Below are 19666 nucleotides of genomic sequence, written 5' to 3'. Positions count from 1 at the left end.
ATGAATTTCGGACAATTACATGTTAGGTACTCATAAGTGATTGCAGGCCATTCAAAAGTTGTGACATGAAAGTGACCCACATTTTTTTTTTTTTTTTTTTCAAAAAAAAGACCAGGTCAACTTCGTTGCTCATCTGAACTAGTTAGCGTTCCCTTGCGGAAAATGATCTAGTTCTCTGATAGAGTTGCTGTGTGTCACTGATGGAGCTAGCCAGCCTGCAAGCCGCGCAGTGATTTTTCATGCCTCACCTGTATTGGCTTACTCATGATGGGCCTGGGGATGAAAGTCAGGCCGATTCACTTTAAAGGAACCTACATTTTTCACAACTTGGCAGTGCCCGAGTCACCCCTTTTACAAACATAAAGCAAAATGCAAAGGAAAGCCATCCAAGGTCACACAGAGGACCCCGAGGAGAGCCAAAACACACTTTGCCGAGGAGTTGCTCCTGGGTGCTGTTCCCCGTTAGTGCCCTGCCTCTGTGGTATTGATAGAGATTTTTCAAGACCTCTCCTCTCAAGTAGTGGAGACTGGAAAACACGTCTGTAAACAGTACACACATGCCACCTGGCTCTGAAGCAGAAGCCCGTGTGATGTCCACACAGCACCCACTTCCTGCCCGTGGACATGCCTCCAACACATTAGCAGCAAGAACTGGACAGGGCGTGTGGACAATGCTGCTGCATCAGTAACCATCTTTTCAGCTTGCAACAGGAGAGAAGCCAAGAGCCATGAGTGGCTGCGAGTCTCAGCCCAGCTCAGCGCATACTTAAGGGCTTCTCCGAAATCAAGCTTGGTGTGAGGTGTGAGAGAGGCAGGCAGAGCACAGTAGGTAGGAGGATGTGGCCGGCAGAGAGCAGCGTAGAAGAAGAAGAGAGATGAAAAGGCAGGAGAATGAGGAGTGCTCATTGGGTTGTGGAGACAGATGAAGAGGAGGTTCAAGTCCCAGCTAAGTTCCCAGCCGTATCACTGAAATGTACAACTGTGACACAACTGTATTATTAGCGACCAATAGCCAGATGTTATTACTGATCAAATCATGATAAATAATCCCTTGCTGAGCTGGTGGCTCCATCTTGCAAGTTTAGAGAGGCCGTGCTTGCTTTGCAATGGAGCTTTCAAAGTGACCAGCTAGGACTGGCTTGTCTGTACTGTGATAGAAAAACCTACTCAGAGTTTATCTGGGAGGGTGGATTCGTTTTTATAGGAGGAAGTTCAGGTGGGTAAGCTGGGCTTATTAGGAGGTTCCCCTAGGTTGCCAGAGCCCCCTGGTTCTTTTACTTATGAGTTTCCATGGTTTTAGAGTGTAGCTGTTACAGTTTACTTTAGGGAACAGGAGAGAGGATGGGCAAAAGGCCGGCCCGTGTCCCCAGTGCGGAGGCTTCCTACAACTGGCACATTCCACTTGGTCTCAGCCCATCAGTTGCAAGGAGACTGGGGAAATTGCTTTCGCTGATTTTCTAGGCGTCTTTCTGGTCTGCTTTTCCATTTTTTGTTTAGAAAAATGCTTAGAATTGAAAACTATGATTCATGATAATGTCAGTAACCCTTATTTGAAATTTCCTACAAATTGTGTTTTAAAATGTATATGAGTCTCCTCATTAGCTTGTATTTAATATAGATATGAGATCATAATTTAATAGAAAAAAAAGAAGAAGAAATGGAGCCTTAAAAATTGGAGTCAGTTTACTCAAAATTACATTAGCAGTGAGTGGCAGAGTGTCCTTCTCTGGGTCCCAAGCATTCAGTGATTACTTTGAATGTTTTAGTCTGGGAGTATATTCATATTTATAATTTGCATTTCAAAACTTTCTCTCCTATATATGTTTTTACCTTCTTTAGTTTCTCATACTTTATCCTTCATATACCCCTTTCACTTCTTTGTTTCTATCTTTATTTGTTTCTTTCTTTCTTTTTTTACATCTTTAACTGTTTTATGTTATTCATAGATTATACTTCTTGGTTATTTAAGTATGAGCTGTCATGGGCCGCGTTGGTTGGGAATCTGTCTGGAACACTTTGTTCTCTTTCTGGGTGCCTTCCTTTTTCCAGGTCAGCCCTAAAAGCTATTAAGGATGACAGGGTGAGTAGGAAAGAGTCCCTTCCCTCAAGGCATTTACAGAATTCTTTAGAGAATGGGTTTTAAACAAGCGCGTTAACATCAAATTAGGTTTTGACACTGTATGCAAATCAGCATTGACCTACATGCAGACACCTATTTGTGCTTGCAATTACGAGTGCATCATGGGGCCTGTAACTGCCACCCATCTCTTGAAAGCATTCCTGAGGTACTACATAATTAGGCAATGCCATTTTTGTATTTTTCTTTAAGCAATATGTCATAATATTTATGTTATGTATAATACAATAATATTTCCCTTATATTAGTGCTAAAATCCTCTTGGTGTTAATTAAAAAAAGACTTGATGATAATATCTGCTTTATAAAGGCAGGAGTTAAACATGCTTATTTGTAAGAATAATTGCTATTTCATGACATTTTGAATAAGATCGGGAATGATGAACAGGTATATTAGAAACCTAAATAAAGTGAAGGCTGCGTGAAATTTGAGGCCAGAGCCTATTAGCACAAGGCTAAGAAGGTCTGTCTGTCAGTCACGTACTTTCCACAGCTTTGGAAAAAAGACTGTGTCATCTCTTAGGTTGGGGAAGACCTACTCTTAGTGTGAGAAGGGACTGAAACTTTTTCTGCTTTGTCTTGTGATGCTTTTACATCCCAACATTTTGGGATGACGTAGAAACAGTGGCTAGCCATTAGAAACTTTGTGATATCATCAAAGCGCTGAGAAGAAACAGCCTTCTAAAGGGTTCGAAGAACAAAGGTGTTCAGAGATACGAACAACTGAGAAGCCACCGGGACTTATGTTAAAACGAGACCCTGGCACAGTGGAGTGGTGCCCAGGCTAGGAGTGGACAAAGAGAGGCCAGGATACTGGGAAGGTGGGACGAGTCTAGGAGCTGAGGCATTAGAAAAGAAGAAAGTCATCGATGGGATGAAGCCGGGAGCACCAGTTAAGGGAGTCCCAGTGCCCCTTTGTGCGTGGTTATGATCACTGTTTTGTTTTGAAGCCGTACCTCCCTGCACATCCCAGGGTAGCCTCCCTTTAGGATGCTTTTGCTCCCACAGTCAATGCCTGGATTGCGGGCATGTGCCACCCCACAGCCCGGCGCAAACCTCCATCCTCTGACCTCCTTCTAGGATCACTTCTTTGATGACTATCTCTTGGAATATATTCTAAAGCCAAGTCTAACTGTCCCTCCCTGTGTCCTTCCTTCCGGAGTCGGGCTAAGTGTGCCTTTCTCTGTGCCACCTTTTCTTGATGGGTATCAGGAAAGTCTTCCAAAAATTGGAAATTATGAGAATATGAAAACTGAGATTGTGACTCAAAAGTGGGTAATGTCTTCATTTCGCAGCGCTCTAGGTCTGCTGAGGCAGTGTGTGTAATGTGCATTGACTATGCTTCTCTGATGCCCATGGGTTGTGTTCTAGGCATTTTTTGTTGACCACAACTCCCGAACCACCACTTTCATTGACCCTCGGCTCCCACTTCAGAGCAGTAGACCCACGAGCGCGCTGGTTCACCGACAACACCTGACGAGGCAGCGCAGCCACAGCGCCGGAGAGGTGAGTGGTGGCCTTTAGGGACGGCCAGTTGGTTAACAGTGACTGCTGGGATGTGGTGCCTTGTGAAATTTGTGTCGCTGCTTTGTTGTTTGTGTTTGTTCCTTTTGCCTATTTTGACTTAGTTTGACTGTATCATTTAGAGGCTTAAAAAGTTTTGGAATGTTGCCAAGGTCTCCCTGAAAAACACCTCTAGGCTAAACTATAAATTTAAATAGTTGGGGTATATAATGGGAGATTGAAGGATAAAGTTTCATATTTAAGTAAGAGGGAATTGATAATGTACAAGATTCTCACGGAAGATAGAAATCCCTTTGCACACCCAAGGACAGTCTCATAAAAAAAAAAAAAAGAATTTTTAGTGGGTTAAAGTTTTGTTAACTGCAAGGAAAAAGCTCTTACAGGAGGTTTTCTGGAGGCCGATAAACTACCCCATCCTAGGGTGGGTCTATAGGCTTGTGGAATTCTCACTGGTTTTGTCTAAAAATAGACTGCATTTGACAAAACCGGTGTCTGTGCTGATCGCCCAGAGAAAGTGGTCTGAATGAAGAATGACAGGACAGGCTACACTCGCTTTGCCAGTGTGCAGTGGGCTGTGCTAACCACAGGAGGGCTCTCCAGTACCCTAGCCCAAAACACACACAAGTCCCTTCTTGTTTCATTTTTCTTCGGACAACTTAAATATATAAAAGGACTGTTCGCGGTTGAATTTTCTTCTCCTTAATGTAAGTTTATGCTTCATGTGCCTACTGTGGCTTCTAAAAATTCCCTTAGACAAATGGAATTAAGATTCTTTTCCTGCCTGCCGTTTCTAAATGCATATCATATTTCCAATATTAGATTGTAAGTCAAATATTTTGAGGGCTTTCTTAACAAGAAAAAAATTATGAGTGCGATAAATAACTGGATTCAATTCATCAGAATTCCCCTCATGCTGTTATACTGTTTTAGTGCGTCATGTGTCCACTGTTTATAGAAGAATATACATAAGAAGCGCATATAAAAACGATACATAAGCCTAATGCAGGGTGAGGTATGCACGGAAATATTTGTTTTATGAGTAGCCAATAAATCTTTATCTCACTGTCCTGTAAGCCATTACTGGTGAAGCGCAGAACACTGACATCATCCATCTTAGCAAATAGAACTGAACTCTCACCCTTGGACCTGGTGTGGACGTATAGTGCCGCTAGGACTCTGCCTGCCTTCATCACGTGGACAGTGTACTTTACTTATTTACTTTATGGTGACTCCACAAGCTGATCTCGGCTGTTCTGTCTAGTCAGGACAGTGTTTCTGGGAAAACGTACACTAGGTTGCAAAGTGTACATTCACTTTCTTTCAGTACCTTCGCCTCAGAATTTTCAATTCCATTTGTGGTTTGGGGTAGCCAGTCATGGATGAGGGCCCAGAGGAGTACATTAGCAACTTAATGAAAATCTCTCTTCCTATTGACGGGAGCTGAACAGTGAAACAGAGAGTAACCCAGTATGCACAGTGTTGTCCAACCTCTCTCAAAAATACGGTTTGTGATGCAAAACTTGGGAGTGTGCACAGCCTGAAGCATTGCCTATATTTCTTGGAGAAACTGACCACTGTCTTGTGGTCTGGTTTTTAAGAAGTGGGTCTTTGAGAAGACCTCTGGCTGTTCTAGGAAATGTTGACCCATGGCAGCGTACCGACAGGGGGGAGAGTGTATAGATTGGTGTGTTGAAATGCTAAGCTCTCTGCCTGGAGGTGTAGAGAGTGACCGAATCTCCTCAGTGTGGCTGCCTGGGCCAAAGCAGGCTGAGAAAACTCCTAGTTATGTAATGGTTCTTAACTGTTACCATCCTAGCATCACTCGAAACGTTTGCAATTGCTAGACATGGTGGTATCTCTGCTGTGGAAGCAAACACCTACTGTGGTCCAGAAACGTTGTGGTTGAGAGCGTAAAGCACTTATTCCTCGTGTTCTTAATATGGAGAGCAAATTCAAAACTGTATTTTAAATGAATAAAAATAAGAGTTAAAAATCCTTGATAGGGTTTTAAAGGGCCCATGAGGATGCTGGGGCGGGGAAAGGGGTGTAAAACTCTAGCTGCACCTGTTGATGACCCGACTTTGATCCCTGGAACGCTTAAGAGAAGGGAATGAGAGAACTAACTCCACAGGCTTGCCCTCTGACCTACGTGCACACCGTGGCGCCCATGAACACCGCCCACAATAATAATAAATAACATTTTTAAAAAGAAAAAAAAAACTCTTTTAGTAGCTGAAAAAGAAAGCTGCATTTTAATATCTCCTTTAGATAATAATGCAGACTTTCTTCCTTTTTTTATTGTTTCCAGCTTTATTGGGGCACAGGAAACAAATAATAATGAAACTTATTAGGAACAAGTGGTTCTGAAATAGACACCAAGCACCATTGGGCGCTCAAAGGAGAAGACTGGATTTAACTTCCACTTGAAGGGAAGAGAATGTTTCGTGGAAGAGGGGGCTGTACTTTGAAGAATGAGCGAGAGCATTCCAGAAGGATAAGCAAGGTGGCAAAGGCAGAAATGCTAATTTGGAGAGCTTTAGGAAGGTCCTCAACAAATAGCCTGGCTATGGAGATTTCACTGGGGCTTTTGTGTGTGTGTGTGTGTGTGTGTGTGTGTGTGTGTGTGTGTGTGTGTGTGTGTGTGTGTCTGAGATAGAGGCTCCATTTGAAAAGTCCTGATTCATAAATCCAGTATTACCTCTTGTCCTCTTACTTCTCGCGGCCACAATACTTGTCTTAAAGAACACCTGGAATATGAGAGAAAATTCTAGAACAGAAGCTAAAGGGATATGAGAGTTTCCTGGTAAGAGCGCAAATGAGCGGTTTGGTTATCTGTTTGTAGGGGTTTCTAAATCGATAATAGGTATAATAAATAATTCAGGCTAGGGCAACCTTTTAAAGATCTTGCACACCTGTTGCTGTTAGCTGTCTGGTGTGGGAGGCTCAAACCAGAAAGGGCTGTTACACCAGGTTCTCTAATGGGCAGGTAAAACTGCCTCTGAGGAGATAATGTCTTAAAGCTTAGCACCACAGGAAGATTACAGCAGCTCTGCTCCTCCTCTGCTGAGGCAGGGAATCCCCTCACATGCCTGGCTACATAAGAAAAGACAGATCCTGGCAGCACCCAATTCACGCTGTGTCACCTAGCTCTTTCCCTTGGCTGCATTGTGGCAGGCTGGGTTTGATTCTGCGGCCTTGGTAATTACAAGCAGATTGAACTACTGAGCCCTACCTACTCACTGACCCAGCATCTCTCAAGGGCAGGGGCCTTCTCAACACCCTCACCAGCACTAAGCCATAAAAACAGACCTATGGAGGACCTAGTGTCAGCCCCATAGGGGGCGCCTGTTCTTATCCATTGGTTATTTTCTGTGATAAGTGTTTTGAGCAACTCGGTTTGAGACTCCAAGGCAAAGTCCTCTAGCTCTTAGCGCAGACGTAACTGTTGCTTGCATTCGCAGGTAGGAGAAGACTCTCGGCACACGGGACCACCAGTTCTCCCCAGGCCGTCCAGCACGTTCAATACAGTCAGTAGGCCACAGTACCAGGACATGGTTCCAGTGGGTATGTTAGCACCTCGCAAATCTCCGTCTGTGTTATCATGTCATGGTATAGAATGTACACTCTGCAGACATGTGCCTCCTGCCAGCCTTCTACTGTTTACCCTGTATCATAAAACCGCTGCACTATCCTAAGGAAACTGGTAACAAAATCCTAGTCCCTTGCATCTCAGAGAGCTTCTGCCTCTCTTATCAAACCCTGTAGCCCAACTTAGCGAGTACTGGGCTGTTGAACCTAAGGAACAAATGAGATAATATGCAACCATTGTAAATTAAGCATCTGAACAAACATATAATTAGAATACATTGCATCCTGAGATAGAATTTAAGTGGCTTGGGAATCCAGGGTAGCGTCATTCACTGGTCAAGCAAAGCTACCACATTCTTAAGGGATTTTATAACAAATAGAAAGCAACAAAGCCTCCAGATAGAAAGCTGAAATAAATAGACGTGAGCTTCCAGGTGTGGAAACCACTCTGAACTGGTATTGAACCGATGAAGTCTGAAGTCTGTTCATGCTCTCAAACCTGGAGCCCCTAAGGCATGCAGAATGGACTAATGGAGGATGGGTAGACCCCTTCCCCCATCTTAACCAGAGCAGGTTCTCTTTGATTTGCTTTAAAATGCTAATTTGAAAACAAAGATGCTTACCTGGCAGATGGTTTTCCCAGAGCCAGGCACCCCCATCGTACTCCAGATAAGCCAGCACTGTGATTTCCCCAAATGTGCGAAACTTGACCACTTAATTTGTGGTGGTGGGAGGTGTGTTTACAATCTACCCTAGAAACAACAAAAACCCTTTGTCATATAGTACACTGTAATACCCATGACCTAGAGACGTTACACAACCACCAGATAAGAAATCTAGGGTTGATGTCTGTCTGCATGATAATGTCATTATTAATATGTAATGTGTTAATAAATACTATGGGCAGAACTTTCAAGAGCTATAAAATTACTGCTTAAGAACTTTCTCATCTCTGACTTTGGATGGAATATAAAAAACAGTTCCATTACAAAAGTGTCTTCAGTTCACCTATGATGAAATGTTCATTTGGGATCCTTAGACTTGACATTAGAATCCCATTTTAACAGATAGCACTTAAAAACCTTTCAAATAGCCCCGTGTGGTGGCTCATGCTTGTAATCCCAGCACTCAGAGGCAGAGGCAGAGGCAGGCAGTTCATTGTGAGTTCAAGGCCAGCCAGGTCTACAAAGCCTATGATAGCTAAGGGTGTACAGGGAAACCCTGTCTCAAAACAAAACAAAACAAAAAGCCTTTAAAGCATTTAACTAAAATATGTATGTATAGACAGCATGAAGTTTCAGATGCAGCAATAGACTTACTGGGCTCTCCTGTGTTTGTAAATTCAGACATTGTAACCTTGGTTCTCTAAATTATATTTATTACCTATTTCTGATTATTAGTAATATGACTAAGCAGATTAATCTTAATGCACACAGATTCATTTTCGTGACAGAGAGGTAACATTGGTACCCTAATACCTTTTAATGAACAATTTTGACATTCCTATAGCCATAGTAAGCAGGTTGCAGATTGTTTAAAAATAGCATGTTTTACCAATAGTTGATGATTTGTGTTGCAGTGGTTCACACAGTAAGTTTGGTACGGCGCTGTTTGCACTTGACATTTATTTCCACATAGAGTTAGAGAATGGTTTGTCATTAGCACTGTGGCTGTCACTGTCACTGGTGACTATTGTTTGGTGTGGGGGAACAGTGGAAGGGGGGTGCCTCTGGTTCTGTCTCTCTACCTCTCTGGCTAGCTAATATTCAGCCAGAAGATTGCTTGCCACTTCTTACAGTTGTTGTTTCTGTGAGGTTGTCTGCTATTGGTATTTTGGTGGTGGGTTTGATTTGGTTTGGTTTGGTTTTTGAGCACCCTTCCCCAGGTTGGCCTCAACAATAAAGCCCAGGTTGGCCTCAAACTGAGTGTTCCTGTTTTAGTCTCCCTGTGCTGGGGTTATAGGATTGCATCACACCTCACTTTGAGGTTGATTTTTGGCAAATTTAAAATTATGAATATCCAGAATTCTGTTGGTGAACTAACATTGTCATTTGAAAGTAAATATGGTTTGTCAGATGAATTGGAAAAGAACAGCAAGTGACACGGGTCAGGTGTAACCCCGCTAATCGTAGAACAGCTTAGACAGAATTGGAATGCAAGCATCTGTGCCACAGGCGCAGAACAGCTCCAAATTGAGGACTCAAGTGAAATTAATATTAGCCAGGAAGTATACTTCTTAGCGTCTGAATTTAGATCAGCATAGAAGTAGTAGTAGATTTAAAAAAATAATAATAATTATTGTTTCTTTTCCAGCCTACAATGACAAAATTGTTGCGTTTTTACGTCAACCCAACATTCTTGAAATTCTGCAAGAGCGCCAACCTGATCTTACGAGAAATCACTCGCTCAGGTAACCAGAATATGAGGATTTGCATCAAGAGGCATTAGTACCAATCGCTAAGCTTTGGTGACGCCATCGGCCATGGGGGAAGGGTGCGCTTGGCTTATGACGACGGTTATCTATGGAGAGGTTCGGCCATCAGCGCTAGCTCCTTTTAGTCCCAGGTTTCTCCACTAAGTACAAGAGTGGAGTGAGGTTGGGTAAATAGCCTCAAACCCACCTTATGGAAGAAGTATTAAAAGGAAACAAATCGGCACAGCCAAGAATACACCACAGCTTGCAAACAATGGCACTGATATTTTAAGTGCAACTTGAATCAGCAAAGAGTAATCTCTCACTGAGTTGAGGTTTATAAGGTCCTAGACTTAACTTTTCTTTTTTCCTTAATGAAAACACAGTAGAGTGTGAGTGGAGAATCTGACTGTCCCCTGTGAGTCTCCCTTCAGTGTCTTGATTGCAGCTTCCATGTTCCTTCCTAAAAGGGTCCTGCTCCTCCTCCTCTTCCTCCTCCTCCTCCTCCTCCTCAGTTTGTCAAGAACGGCGTTCCTTTTAAAGTTCTTCTTTTTTGATGTCTTTCAACTCCACAGTGGGTCTTGCTTTCATGATACTGGACGGTATTCCGGGTCTTCGTGCACTGTGTATCACTGGTGCCAGAAAGAGGGAAATCTTAGACGGCCTGGTGCTCACTTGATTACACATTACCTTTAATGGTAGAAATGCATTTGCCAATGATGCCATGTGAGTGGATAGCAGTGCTTCCCAAAGACTGAGCCACTTACTTGGCCAACCTCATTTGCACCCAAATAATGTAGAAGCTTTTTATTATACAAAATGCCAGGCTCATCCCCCAACACACACACACACACACACACACACACACATACATACACACACACACACAGAGTCTCTCTCTCTCTCTCTCTCTCTCTCTTTCTCCCTCTCTCTCTCCTCTTGTGTAAATTTGGAAAATAAGATGCCAGTCAGTGGATATGATATGGAGAAGTTTATTATAGAAGCGTAGGAGAGGAGGAAAAGGGGAGGGTGCCCCAGAGAGAGAGAGAGAGAGAGAGAGAGAGAGAGAGAGAGAGAGAGAGAGAGAGAGAGAGAGAGAGCAAGAGTACAAGAGAATGAGAGAGGAAGGGCACACCTAGTGATGACATCATAGGTTGCTAGGTAGCCTTCACTCTTATGAAGCTGTTTATATGCTAACATTCCTCCCTTTTCCTACAATTAAAAAACAAATGAGGACGTTGGATTGTTTTTTATGCGAAGCTGCTTACATGCTAACACCCCTCCCTTCTTTGAAGTCCTACTCCAAACTTCCTTCCCACAGGCTTTCCAGAAACTCTGATCAAGAAGCACGGGTCCTGCCCAAGCATAGTTTTCTTTGATTCTTTCCAAGTAATTCTGCAGCACAGCCGGGGTGGTAACCCTGGCCAGACACTAATTTGATGACTAATCGTGTGATGTATGAAATTGGCCTTTGTACTCTTGACTGTGACTTTCTTGCTCTAACTTGATTCTTCAAGTTTTTATTTTTTCAATTAGATTCTCAGATGCTGTCCACTGGGGATCACATCCATCTCACCTGCCCTTTGAGGTCTGTTCCTTGCAGCTCAAATATCTAAAAGCACCCTCCATGTAGTGAATAACACGCCAATCTTATTATGTGCCCTTACCCTCATACACTTTGTCTCTGAAGCATATAAATTCAGCAAAAAATTAAATATGGCATGTAAACAATGCCTGTTTCAGAATCCTGGCTTCACAAAGCTAACTCCACCGTGGAGTTTCAGTGCTTTTTTCACATAAGCGTGCTGTTCTTTTTTTTTTTTTTTTTTTTTTAATGTATACAGTGTTCTACCTACACATACACCCACACACCAGAAGAGGGCATCAGACCACATTATAGATGGTTGTGAGCCACCATGTGGTTGCTGGGAATTGAACTCAGGACCTTTGGAAGAGCAGCCAGTGCACTTAACCTCTGAGCCGTCTCTCTCTCTCCAGCCCAAGCGTGCTGTTCTTGATCACCAAAATATCATACAAATTATGCAAGAATGCATTTTGAATGTTTCTGGCTTAGGGCATCCCCACAGCAGCCCTCAGTCCCCTAGAGAGGAATACAATTGCAGAAGTGAGTTTAGCCTCCTAACTAAGGATCACAGAGACTCTGGACCTCAGGGCAAACCAAACTCCCCTTGTTAATCATGAGCTAAAGAACTCTAGTTTTTCTCATTTTTACTTTCTCCAGACAGACAGACAGACAGACAGACAGACAGACAGACAGACACACACACACACACACACACACACACACACACACACACACACGAGAGAGGGGGGAGGGGGGAGGGCAGAGGGAGGAAGGGAGGGAGGGAGGGAGGGAACAAGAACGAATGGCAGAATCTTCTGAATGCATCTTATTCCCACAGAACAGACTAAGAAAGTGAATCCTTAACAAGTTTTGTGCTTTCCCGTGCACTCTAGGTTATTATTGAAGGTAATTAGCATATCTTGACATCTCTGCCATGGGGGAGGCTGCACGATTTAATCTACCTGAACAGGCCATCTGACTTAACTCAAGTCTTTGATGACCTAGAAGAACTTTAACAAACTTATTATAGACGGTCAGTGCAAGGCTCCAGTTGACAGCGTCCAGCTTTTTTGTTTTCTTTCTGCTTTTTAGACTCCTAAGAAGGTGGAAGATTTTCATTTTTTTCAGTGGTCTTCAGGGTTCCCAGTTAAGCATAGTTTTTCTGCATAGATCTCACATGGTAATAATTATGGAGAAACTGCTTCACTGGCTTAGAGATATATTTTCATCTGTTCACGTGTTAAGTCTCTGTACAAATTATGACCATGAGAAACATCAGCAGGCAGGGTGATTTAAATGGAGCCGGAACTCAAATAGATGAAATAATGTTCTTTCCTTATACAGCATGTGTCACTCTATGCTTTCACTTGCTTATCATAACAGCAGAAAGGAGAAGTTTGCCTATCTTAGAGAACATTCTGTTTCAGACAGTTAAAACTGCAGTGTAAGGAACATTCTCACAAATTTAGAGGTAGACTCTAAACTGGGGTTTTTAATCTCATATTTCACTGATATTTTTGATAATAGATTGTCTTAGCAAGTTGTTGTCATTATAACAAAGCACCGGAGATAATTAACTTATAAAGAAAAAAAAAGTTTATTTTAGTTTTAGTGTTTCTGGTCCCTGATCTGGTGGACCTCATGTCTTTGGCCCTCTGGGTGGCAGGGGCTGCCAGAAGAGGGTAACTGGAAGCTAAGTGCCTACCTTAGGCCTAGGAAGCAAGAGTTAGAACCCAAGATCTCTTGTTCCCCCATTGGGAGCACAACCCTGATGACCCTACTGCAAAAGTCTCCTCCTGGAAGTCACAGCCCAGCCCAAGCCAGTAGCACCATCTTGAAAGCAAAGACTTTGCCTTGTGGTCCTTAAAGACACATGGACTGGAGCCAGTGGGTCATCTGAGCATCACAGGTGCCTTGGAGCTCCATTGCTGTGGCAGGGATTGCCAACACAGATCGCCGTGCCCCGTGCCTTCTTCCTCATTGGCGGCACAGTCGTGGAAGAAGTAGCTGCCCCTTGTGCCTGGAGTAAGGGATGTCACTGGGAGACTGAATAGGGATCTCTTTGCTTTACACCTCTCCTGTGTTGCTTGTGAGTCCTCCAAAGTCAGAGCACAGCTGACTATGGCTTCAGCCACTTTTCTCTTTTCATGTAGAAAACCTGCGCGTGGTTATCCATGCACAAAATGGCTTGTGCTTCCAACTGTTGTTCTGAGATCCTGGTTCTCTCTAATGATAAGGTTAGAATGGTGCCAAGTTGTCCCTCCAAATCCTTATTCCTGGAAGATGTTTACTCCTCCAGTTATATGTCCAGAAGGAAAGATATATGTACAGCAATGCAGAACATATATTGCTCTTCCAGAAGACCCAAGCTGGGTGGCTTACAGGCACCGGTAACTCCAGCTCCAGGGCATCTTTTGCCATCCTCTGATTCCATGGCAAACTGAGCTCACACATGCACATACCAACCTCTGTGTACATACACATAATTAAAAAACAATATAATTTTTAGAAATGAATCTAAAAGGGGCAGTGCGGCTATCAGATTATTAAGTTGCACTACTCCCTCTCATTGGAAAAATAATAATTGTACCAAGACATCTAGTATATGTGATAAGAGCTAGAATGAAAAATTCTTATATAGTATCAAAATGCAAATATCTTCATTTAAAACATTTTTTAGAATACTTTATAAGTGAATATAACACCTATAAATTCCATACTTTTTTAATTCTGACATTTGTTCACTATTTTGTTATGCAGAAGGATCATCAGCCTGAGGTAACAGTTGAAAATCTCCCTCTTTGGTAGTTATTAGGCCCAGCCAGGAAGTCTGTTCCCCACCATCCCTGGTCTCCCTGGTGGCACTGATAATAGGTACCAGGCTGGCTGCTCTTTGCAGGCTTCTTATAGAAAGTCCGTTGCCGTGAGAATGTGCTCTGAGATACATTTTTTTTTTTCATTTTGTTTAAATAAATCCATTTCTTAGTTTAAGTTACTAATAAAGAAATCAGCCACAAAATACTGAGCCACCAGAAGCAAAGAGGCATGTGCCTGGGTTCACTACCCAGGATGCAAACACAAGTGTGGTCCTTATCTGTCCCTTTCTGTCATCCTTTGTGGAGAGCCTTGCAGTGTTTCTGTCGTTTAATTTTTTTTTTTTTTTTTAAGATTTATTTATTTAAGTATACAGTGTTTCACCTTCATGTATGCCTTCCACCAGAAGAGGGCGCCAGACCTCACTGTAGATGGTTATGAGCCACCATGTGGTTGCTGGGAATTGAACTCAGGACCTTTGGAAGAGCGGGCAGCGCTCTTAACCACTGAGCCATCTCTCCAGCCCCTTTGTCGTTTAATTTTGCTCCGATTAAAATTTTAAGTTACAAATGCCTTGAAATTACAGAAAAATATAGAACTTAAGTCAAAGTTTCCAAAAACTAGCTAAAGTAAAACAAATCGTAGTGCCCATAATTCCTGGCCCACTTCTCATCCGACTTGATTGCAAATGAGTTTTTCCACATTAAAGTTGAGCTGGAAGTATTGACCTCGGCTGTCATCTGTGCTGTTTGGTCTAAGCAGCTTGAATTGACACCTGCCAGCCCTGACGCACAGTCCTGTCGGGGCCTGCCTTACTCTGCCTCTCAGTCTCCTCTGCTTTGTTTGCTGCTCACTTAGCTTCCAGGACCAACCTAACAAGTGTTCTGAGCTCTGCTGCTTTGCTCAATTTAAATAACAGAAAATCTAGACTGGGACTGTTATTTTCCTGTGGACCGTTTATAGGGGGATAAATACTGAAGTTTTGAAGGTGCCTTATATAGACATTTTATAGACAACTATATGGTCATTGGGAACTTTTAGTAGGAGAGTCTCATCTCACTAAGAGATCAGAAGTTGTAGCTTTTGGGAAGTAGCTAGGTATTTGGGGGCCTGAGATATGGCTCAGTGGTTAAAGGCACTGGCTGTTCATCCTGGGGTCATGAGTTCAATTCTCAGCACCCACATGGTGGCTCACAACCATCTATCATGGGATCTGGTGCCCTCTCTGTCCGATGCTCTCTTCTGTCACGCAGGCATACATGCAGATAGAGTGCGCATATACACAAGTAAATCTCTAAAAGAGTATTTTGGTAGTCAGACAGAACTCCGACTCTTCAGTATACTCAAGGTGACTTACAATGAAGCGTGGAAGAGCCTTTCAAGTCATTACTCTAAAAATGGGGATATGTGTTTATACCTTTCAGTATCTTTTTTACAATTAAGTGGAGCAAGGACTGTGAAGCACTTGGTAGTGTGTAAGTCGAGCAAACACACAATAAAATGAAGTTAATATGTTGTGTCTGCCCCGGTCTCCATGGCCACTGGCACTCACATACACAAAAACATAATTTAAAATAAATGTTTTTTAAAAGACATAAGCATTGTTATATTGACCCTAACATCAGAAAGAAAGAAGGAAGGAAGGAGGGAGGGAGGGAGGGAGGGAGGGAGGGAGGGAGGGAGGGAAGAAGGAAGGAAGGAAGGGTTCATAGAGAAAGGGACACTACTATATAGAGCTGTGTTTTTATTGGATGCCTGGTTCCCATCACCACTGAACTGTGAGCAATGGTACACTCTTCATGTGAACTCTCAGTTTGATGCACATAGCATCATTCCAATTTTTTGAGAGGTCAATGTCTAAGCTACTTTTCCTCATAGAGACCCCTGAGGCTTAGAAACCATGGAATGAAGGAACAGAGTGAACGGATTACCAACAGCAGCCCAGAAAAGGAGCAGATTGCAAGAACCCTAACTTGACTCCATCTCCAGCAGGCCTTTCTGAGGAGAAAGCATAAACAGCTATGTGGCCCTTCTAATAGCAGGCTTGCTGGCTTAAAATCCACTGAGGGCCTACAGTATGCCAAGCTCCAGGCTAAGCGTTTGCATGCTGTATATGCTTAAAATGAAGAAACAGAGTTAAGCAAGTGTTATTCCTTAGCCTGGAGATAATTTATTGCCATCTCTATCAGTGGTTCCCAACCTTTTGAATGCTCTGACCCTTTAATACAGTTCCTCATGTTTTGATGACCCCTGACCATAAGATTATTTCATCGCAGCCAGGCACAGTGGCACAAGCCTTTAATCCCAGCACTCTGGGAGGCAGAGGCAGGCAGATCTCTATGAGTTTGAGGCCAGCCTGGTCTACAAAGAGAGTCCAGGACAGGCATGGCTACGCAGAGAAACCCTGTCTTGAAAAACAAAAAACGATTGTTTCTTCCCCAGTTCATAACTGTAATTTTTGCTGACGTCATTAGTTGTGATGAAAATAGCTGATATACAGGATATCTGACATGCAACCCCAAGGGGGCTGAGACCCACTCATCTACATGCTGTCCTCAACATGTGATAAGCTTATGTCATTTCTGGGTAGCTATAAGAATCACATAAGAAGTTTCAGCTGAAGCTGGGCGTGGTAGCGCATGCCTGTAATCCCAGCACTTGGGAAGCAAAGGCAGGTGGATCTCTTGAGTGCAAGGCCAGCCTGGTCTACAAAATGAGTCCGGGGCAACCAAGGCTACACAGAGAAGCCCTGTCTCAGAAACAAAACGAAGCAAAACAAAAAAGAATTTTAGGCCACATGGACTAAATTTCTAACTTGCCTATAGCACAGCAAGTAGGAATACAATGGGCCTTCCTGCCATGGGCCATCTGTCAAGGCAGGCTGTTCTGTGAGTGTGATAATCATCAATGCCAATCGCTAATTTTTCTTTCTTGGCTCTGTGCCATTAGGGAAGTCCAGGTGTTTCTCTAGAACCACCCCAGGCAGTTTTGAAAGCCCATGTATTTGCAGCTGTTAGTGAGTGCCCATTCAGGAACCCAAGTGTGCAGAGTCTGCACTGCAAGCAGCTCTGCCGCTTCCTTAACATGTGCCCTTCTTCAGCATCAAGACTGGTTTCGGTGAGAATGTTCTCTGTGGGAATTTGAGTCTTACGACATCGCTTATTGTCCTCCAATGACCTCTTTCCTGTGAGAGAGTCACTCTGGGGGCAAATGGACGCACTTGGGAAGAAGTGCTGGCAAGCCAAGCCAGAGTGTGAGAGGCAGCACTCTCTGGCACCTCTTCCATGCATGCAGCTTAGCATGTTGTTATAATCTCTTCCGTACCTACCTCTTCACGGCCCTAGTGGATTCCAGTTTAGACACTAATGTAAAGTCGGCTTTCTGATTCTTTTTGTTTCCTGGCACAGTGGGAAATGAGAGCAACATTGTTTATTGCCACCATGGAGTGTGGGTTGTTCGGGGTCTGTTGTCCTAGCACTGGCTGATCGTGTGCCTGATTTGTACTTTATTGAACTCTCCTGTGCACAAAACACCCTGAAGCACATGTGGGCGGAGCCATAAAGGAGGAGGGACTCTTGCCCTCAAGAAACTCATATCTCACAAAGAATTTACAATCCTCAATATAAGCCACTAAGATTGAACGGCATGTCTTCATGATGCAGGCTCCCTCCACCTCTATACATTAACAGAATAAATTTGAATGAATATAGTACAGTCAAATGTGTTAGTAACATGTCTCAAACTATATCAACTCCAAATACTAAGTAGCTTTATGGAAATGAGTCAAATCTCATTTCCAAAAGGAAAAGAAATAGTGCAGGTCAATCATGTTAACTTTAGATACTTTTATTCTCAAGAAATTTGAATATAAAAAAAAATAAAAAAAATAAAAAAAAAAAAAAAAGAAATTTGAATATGTGTAAACATAAAATGTATATTAATTTCCTATGACTATAGTTTTATGAACCATAAACCAAGAGATATCTAAATTAAGTTAAAACTAAAAAAATTATTATCATGTAAATTATTCTTTTATTGTAAGTCCCCCGAAGTGTGCTATTTCTGGAAGCACTGCAATACCAGGTGATACGTCTAGAGGTTGGGGCTAGCTCCTAGCCCATCTCCCTGCTTCCAAAGTCCACTTAATATATTGTCATTGGGTAGAGAATTACCACATGGTAAACTAAAACATACAGATTTTCACTTATTTTCACCAAAATTATGAGAGGCAATAGAATTAATACTTTATCTGAGTTTGGTTTTTTTTTTTTTTTTTTTCAGAAGTCAAATTGTCAATGTTGAGACTTATTATCAGTATAAAGAGAAACTTGTCCTTTTTGGGAGGGCACATTGATTTTTCAAGACAGGGTTTCTCTATGTAGCCTTGCCTGTCCTGGACTCACTTTGTAGACCCGGCTGACCTCGAACTCACAGTGATCCATCTGCCTCTGCCTCCCAGTTCTGGGATTAAAGGTGTGCAATATCACTACCTGGCACAGACACTTGTCTTTTGCATCCTTTGTGTTGCACTCAGTCCTTGTGCTTCGGCCTCTAATGGTCTGTGACATCATCATCCTTGGTGCCATCGCAGTCATCATCTCCCCTCCACAACAGAAAATTTATTTGTATTTACTGACTCATTGTTTTTGTCTGCCAATTTATTTATAGAGCATCCCAAAATATAATAGTGATGCTACTGAACACATCCCATGAGGTGTGAATCCATCACTTTTCTATTTGCAGAGTACTATAAAGTTCATAGACTAAGACATGACATCTTTCATGTAATATTTAGCATAACTGCATCATACGCTTTTTAAGTCCATCTCTTTGTTTTATCTTTAGCCTGTGCCAACTTACATTACTTAGCTTCCATTGGTCATTTTCATGATACAATTTACAGTAAAATAAACAAAAAACAAAACAGTTCCGTCTATCTGATCAGTAAGAGAATTGTGCATGAGTGGAAAATGGGCACTGGTGTCACACTTTTACACCAAGGCTCTGGATGTAAGGGCACACACTCTTGGTCACTAACACTTGAGGAGTCTGTGTCTAGTTGCCAAGCACTTGTCTTGTAACTGCACCTCATGGAGCCTGAGGTCACATGGATGTAAACAGACATGCGTGTCATCTCTAGTATGCAAATACACTTCCATTGTTTTCATTGTTCCAATCACAGAAATGAGAAGACTCTTAAACCCTCCAGCAAGCCTTGGGATCACATCTGCAGATTTCTAGCAGATAAAGGTCACAGATTGAGGAACACTAGGTCTATAGGACATTGGGCAAATGGTGATAACCAAGGAGCATTTCCTTCTTCATTCTTGGAAAGTATGTGCCATTTCTGTGACTCTACTTAATTCTGTCTTACTCAACCTTGGTCTATTCTCTTAAACATCAATAAACTAAAGTTGGTTTTGTTTTCACATGAAAGACTTTATAAAGGACCTGTAGCCTAGGTGTGTTCAAGGTCAGCCTGGTTTACAAAGTGAGTCCAGGACAGCCAGAGCTAAAACAGAGAAACTCTGTCCCAAAAAGCCAAAAATAAAAGGAAGGAAGGAAGAAAGGAAGGAAGGAGGGGAGAGTGAGGGGGGAGAGAGAGA

The 19666-nt window shown here is 42.6% G+C and overlaps 1 protein-coding gene across 1 annotated transcript in view; it reads left to right on the top strand.

The window, feature by feature from the left end:
* Hecw2 (HECT, C2 and WW domain containing E3 ubiquitin protein ligase 2) overlaps positions 1-19666 on the top strand; it is a 360925-nt gene that overhangs the window by 279710 nt on the left and 61549 nt on the right. The window contains exons 15-17 of the mRNA XM_051153821.1: positions 3508-3642; positions 7122-7224; positions 9562-9658. Coding sequence (XP_051009778.1) covers positions 3508-3642; positions 7122-7224; positions 9562-9658 — 335 coding nt within the window. The remainder of the gene's footprint in view (positions 1-3507; positions 3643-7121; positions 7225-9561; positions 9659-19666) is intronic.

The sequence above is a fragment of the Acomys russatus genome, chromosome 12, assembly GCF_903995435.1.
Source record: "Acomys russatus chromosome 12, mAcoRus1.1, whole genome shotgun sequence".
Classification (NCBI taxonomy): Eukaryota; Metazoa; Chordata; class Mammalia; order Rodentia; family Muridae; genus Acomys; species Acomys russatus.
This window is presented reverse-complemented; position numbering and strand designations above follow the sequence as displayed.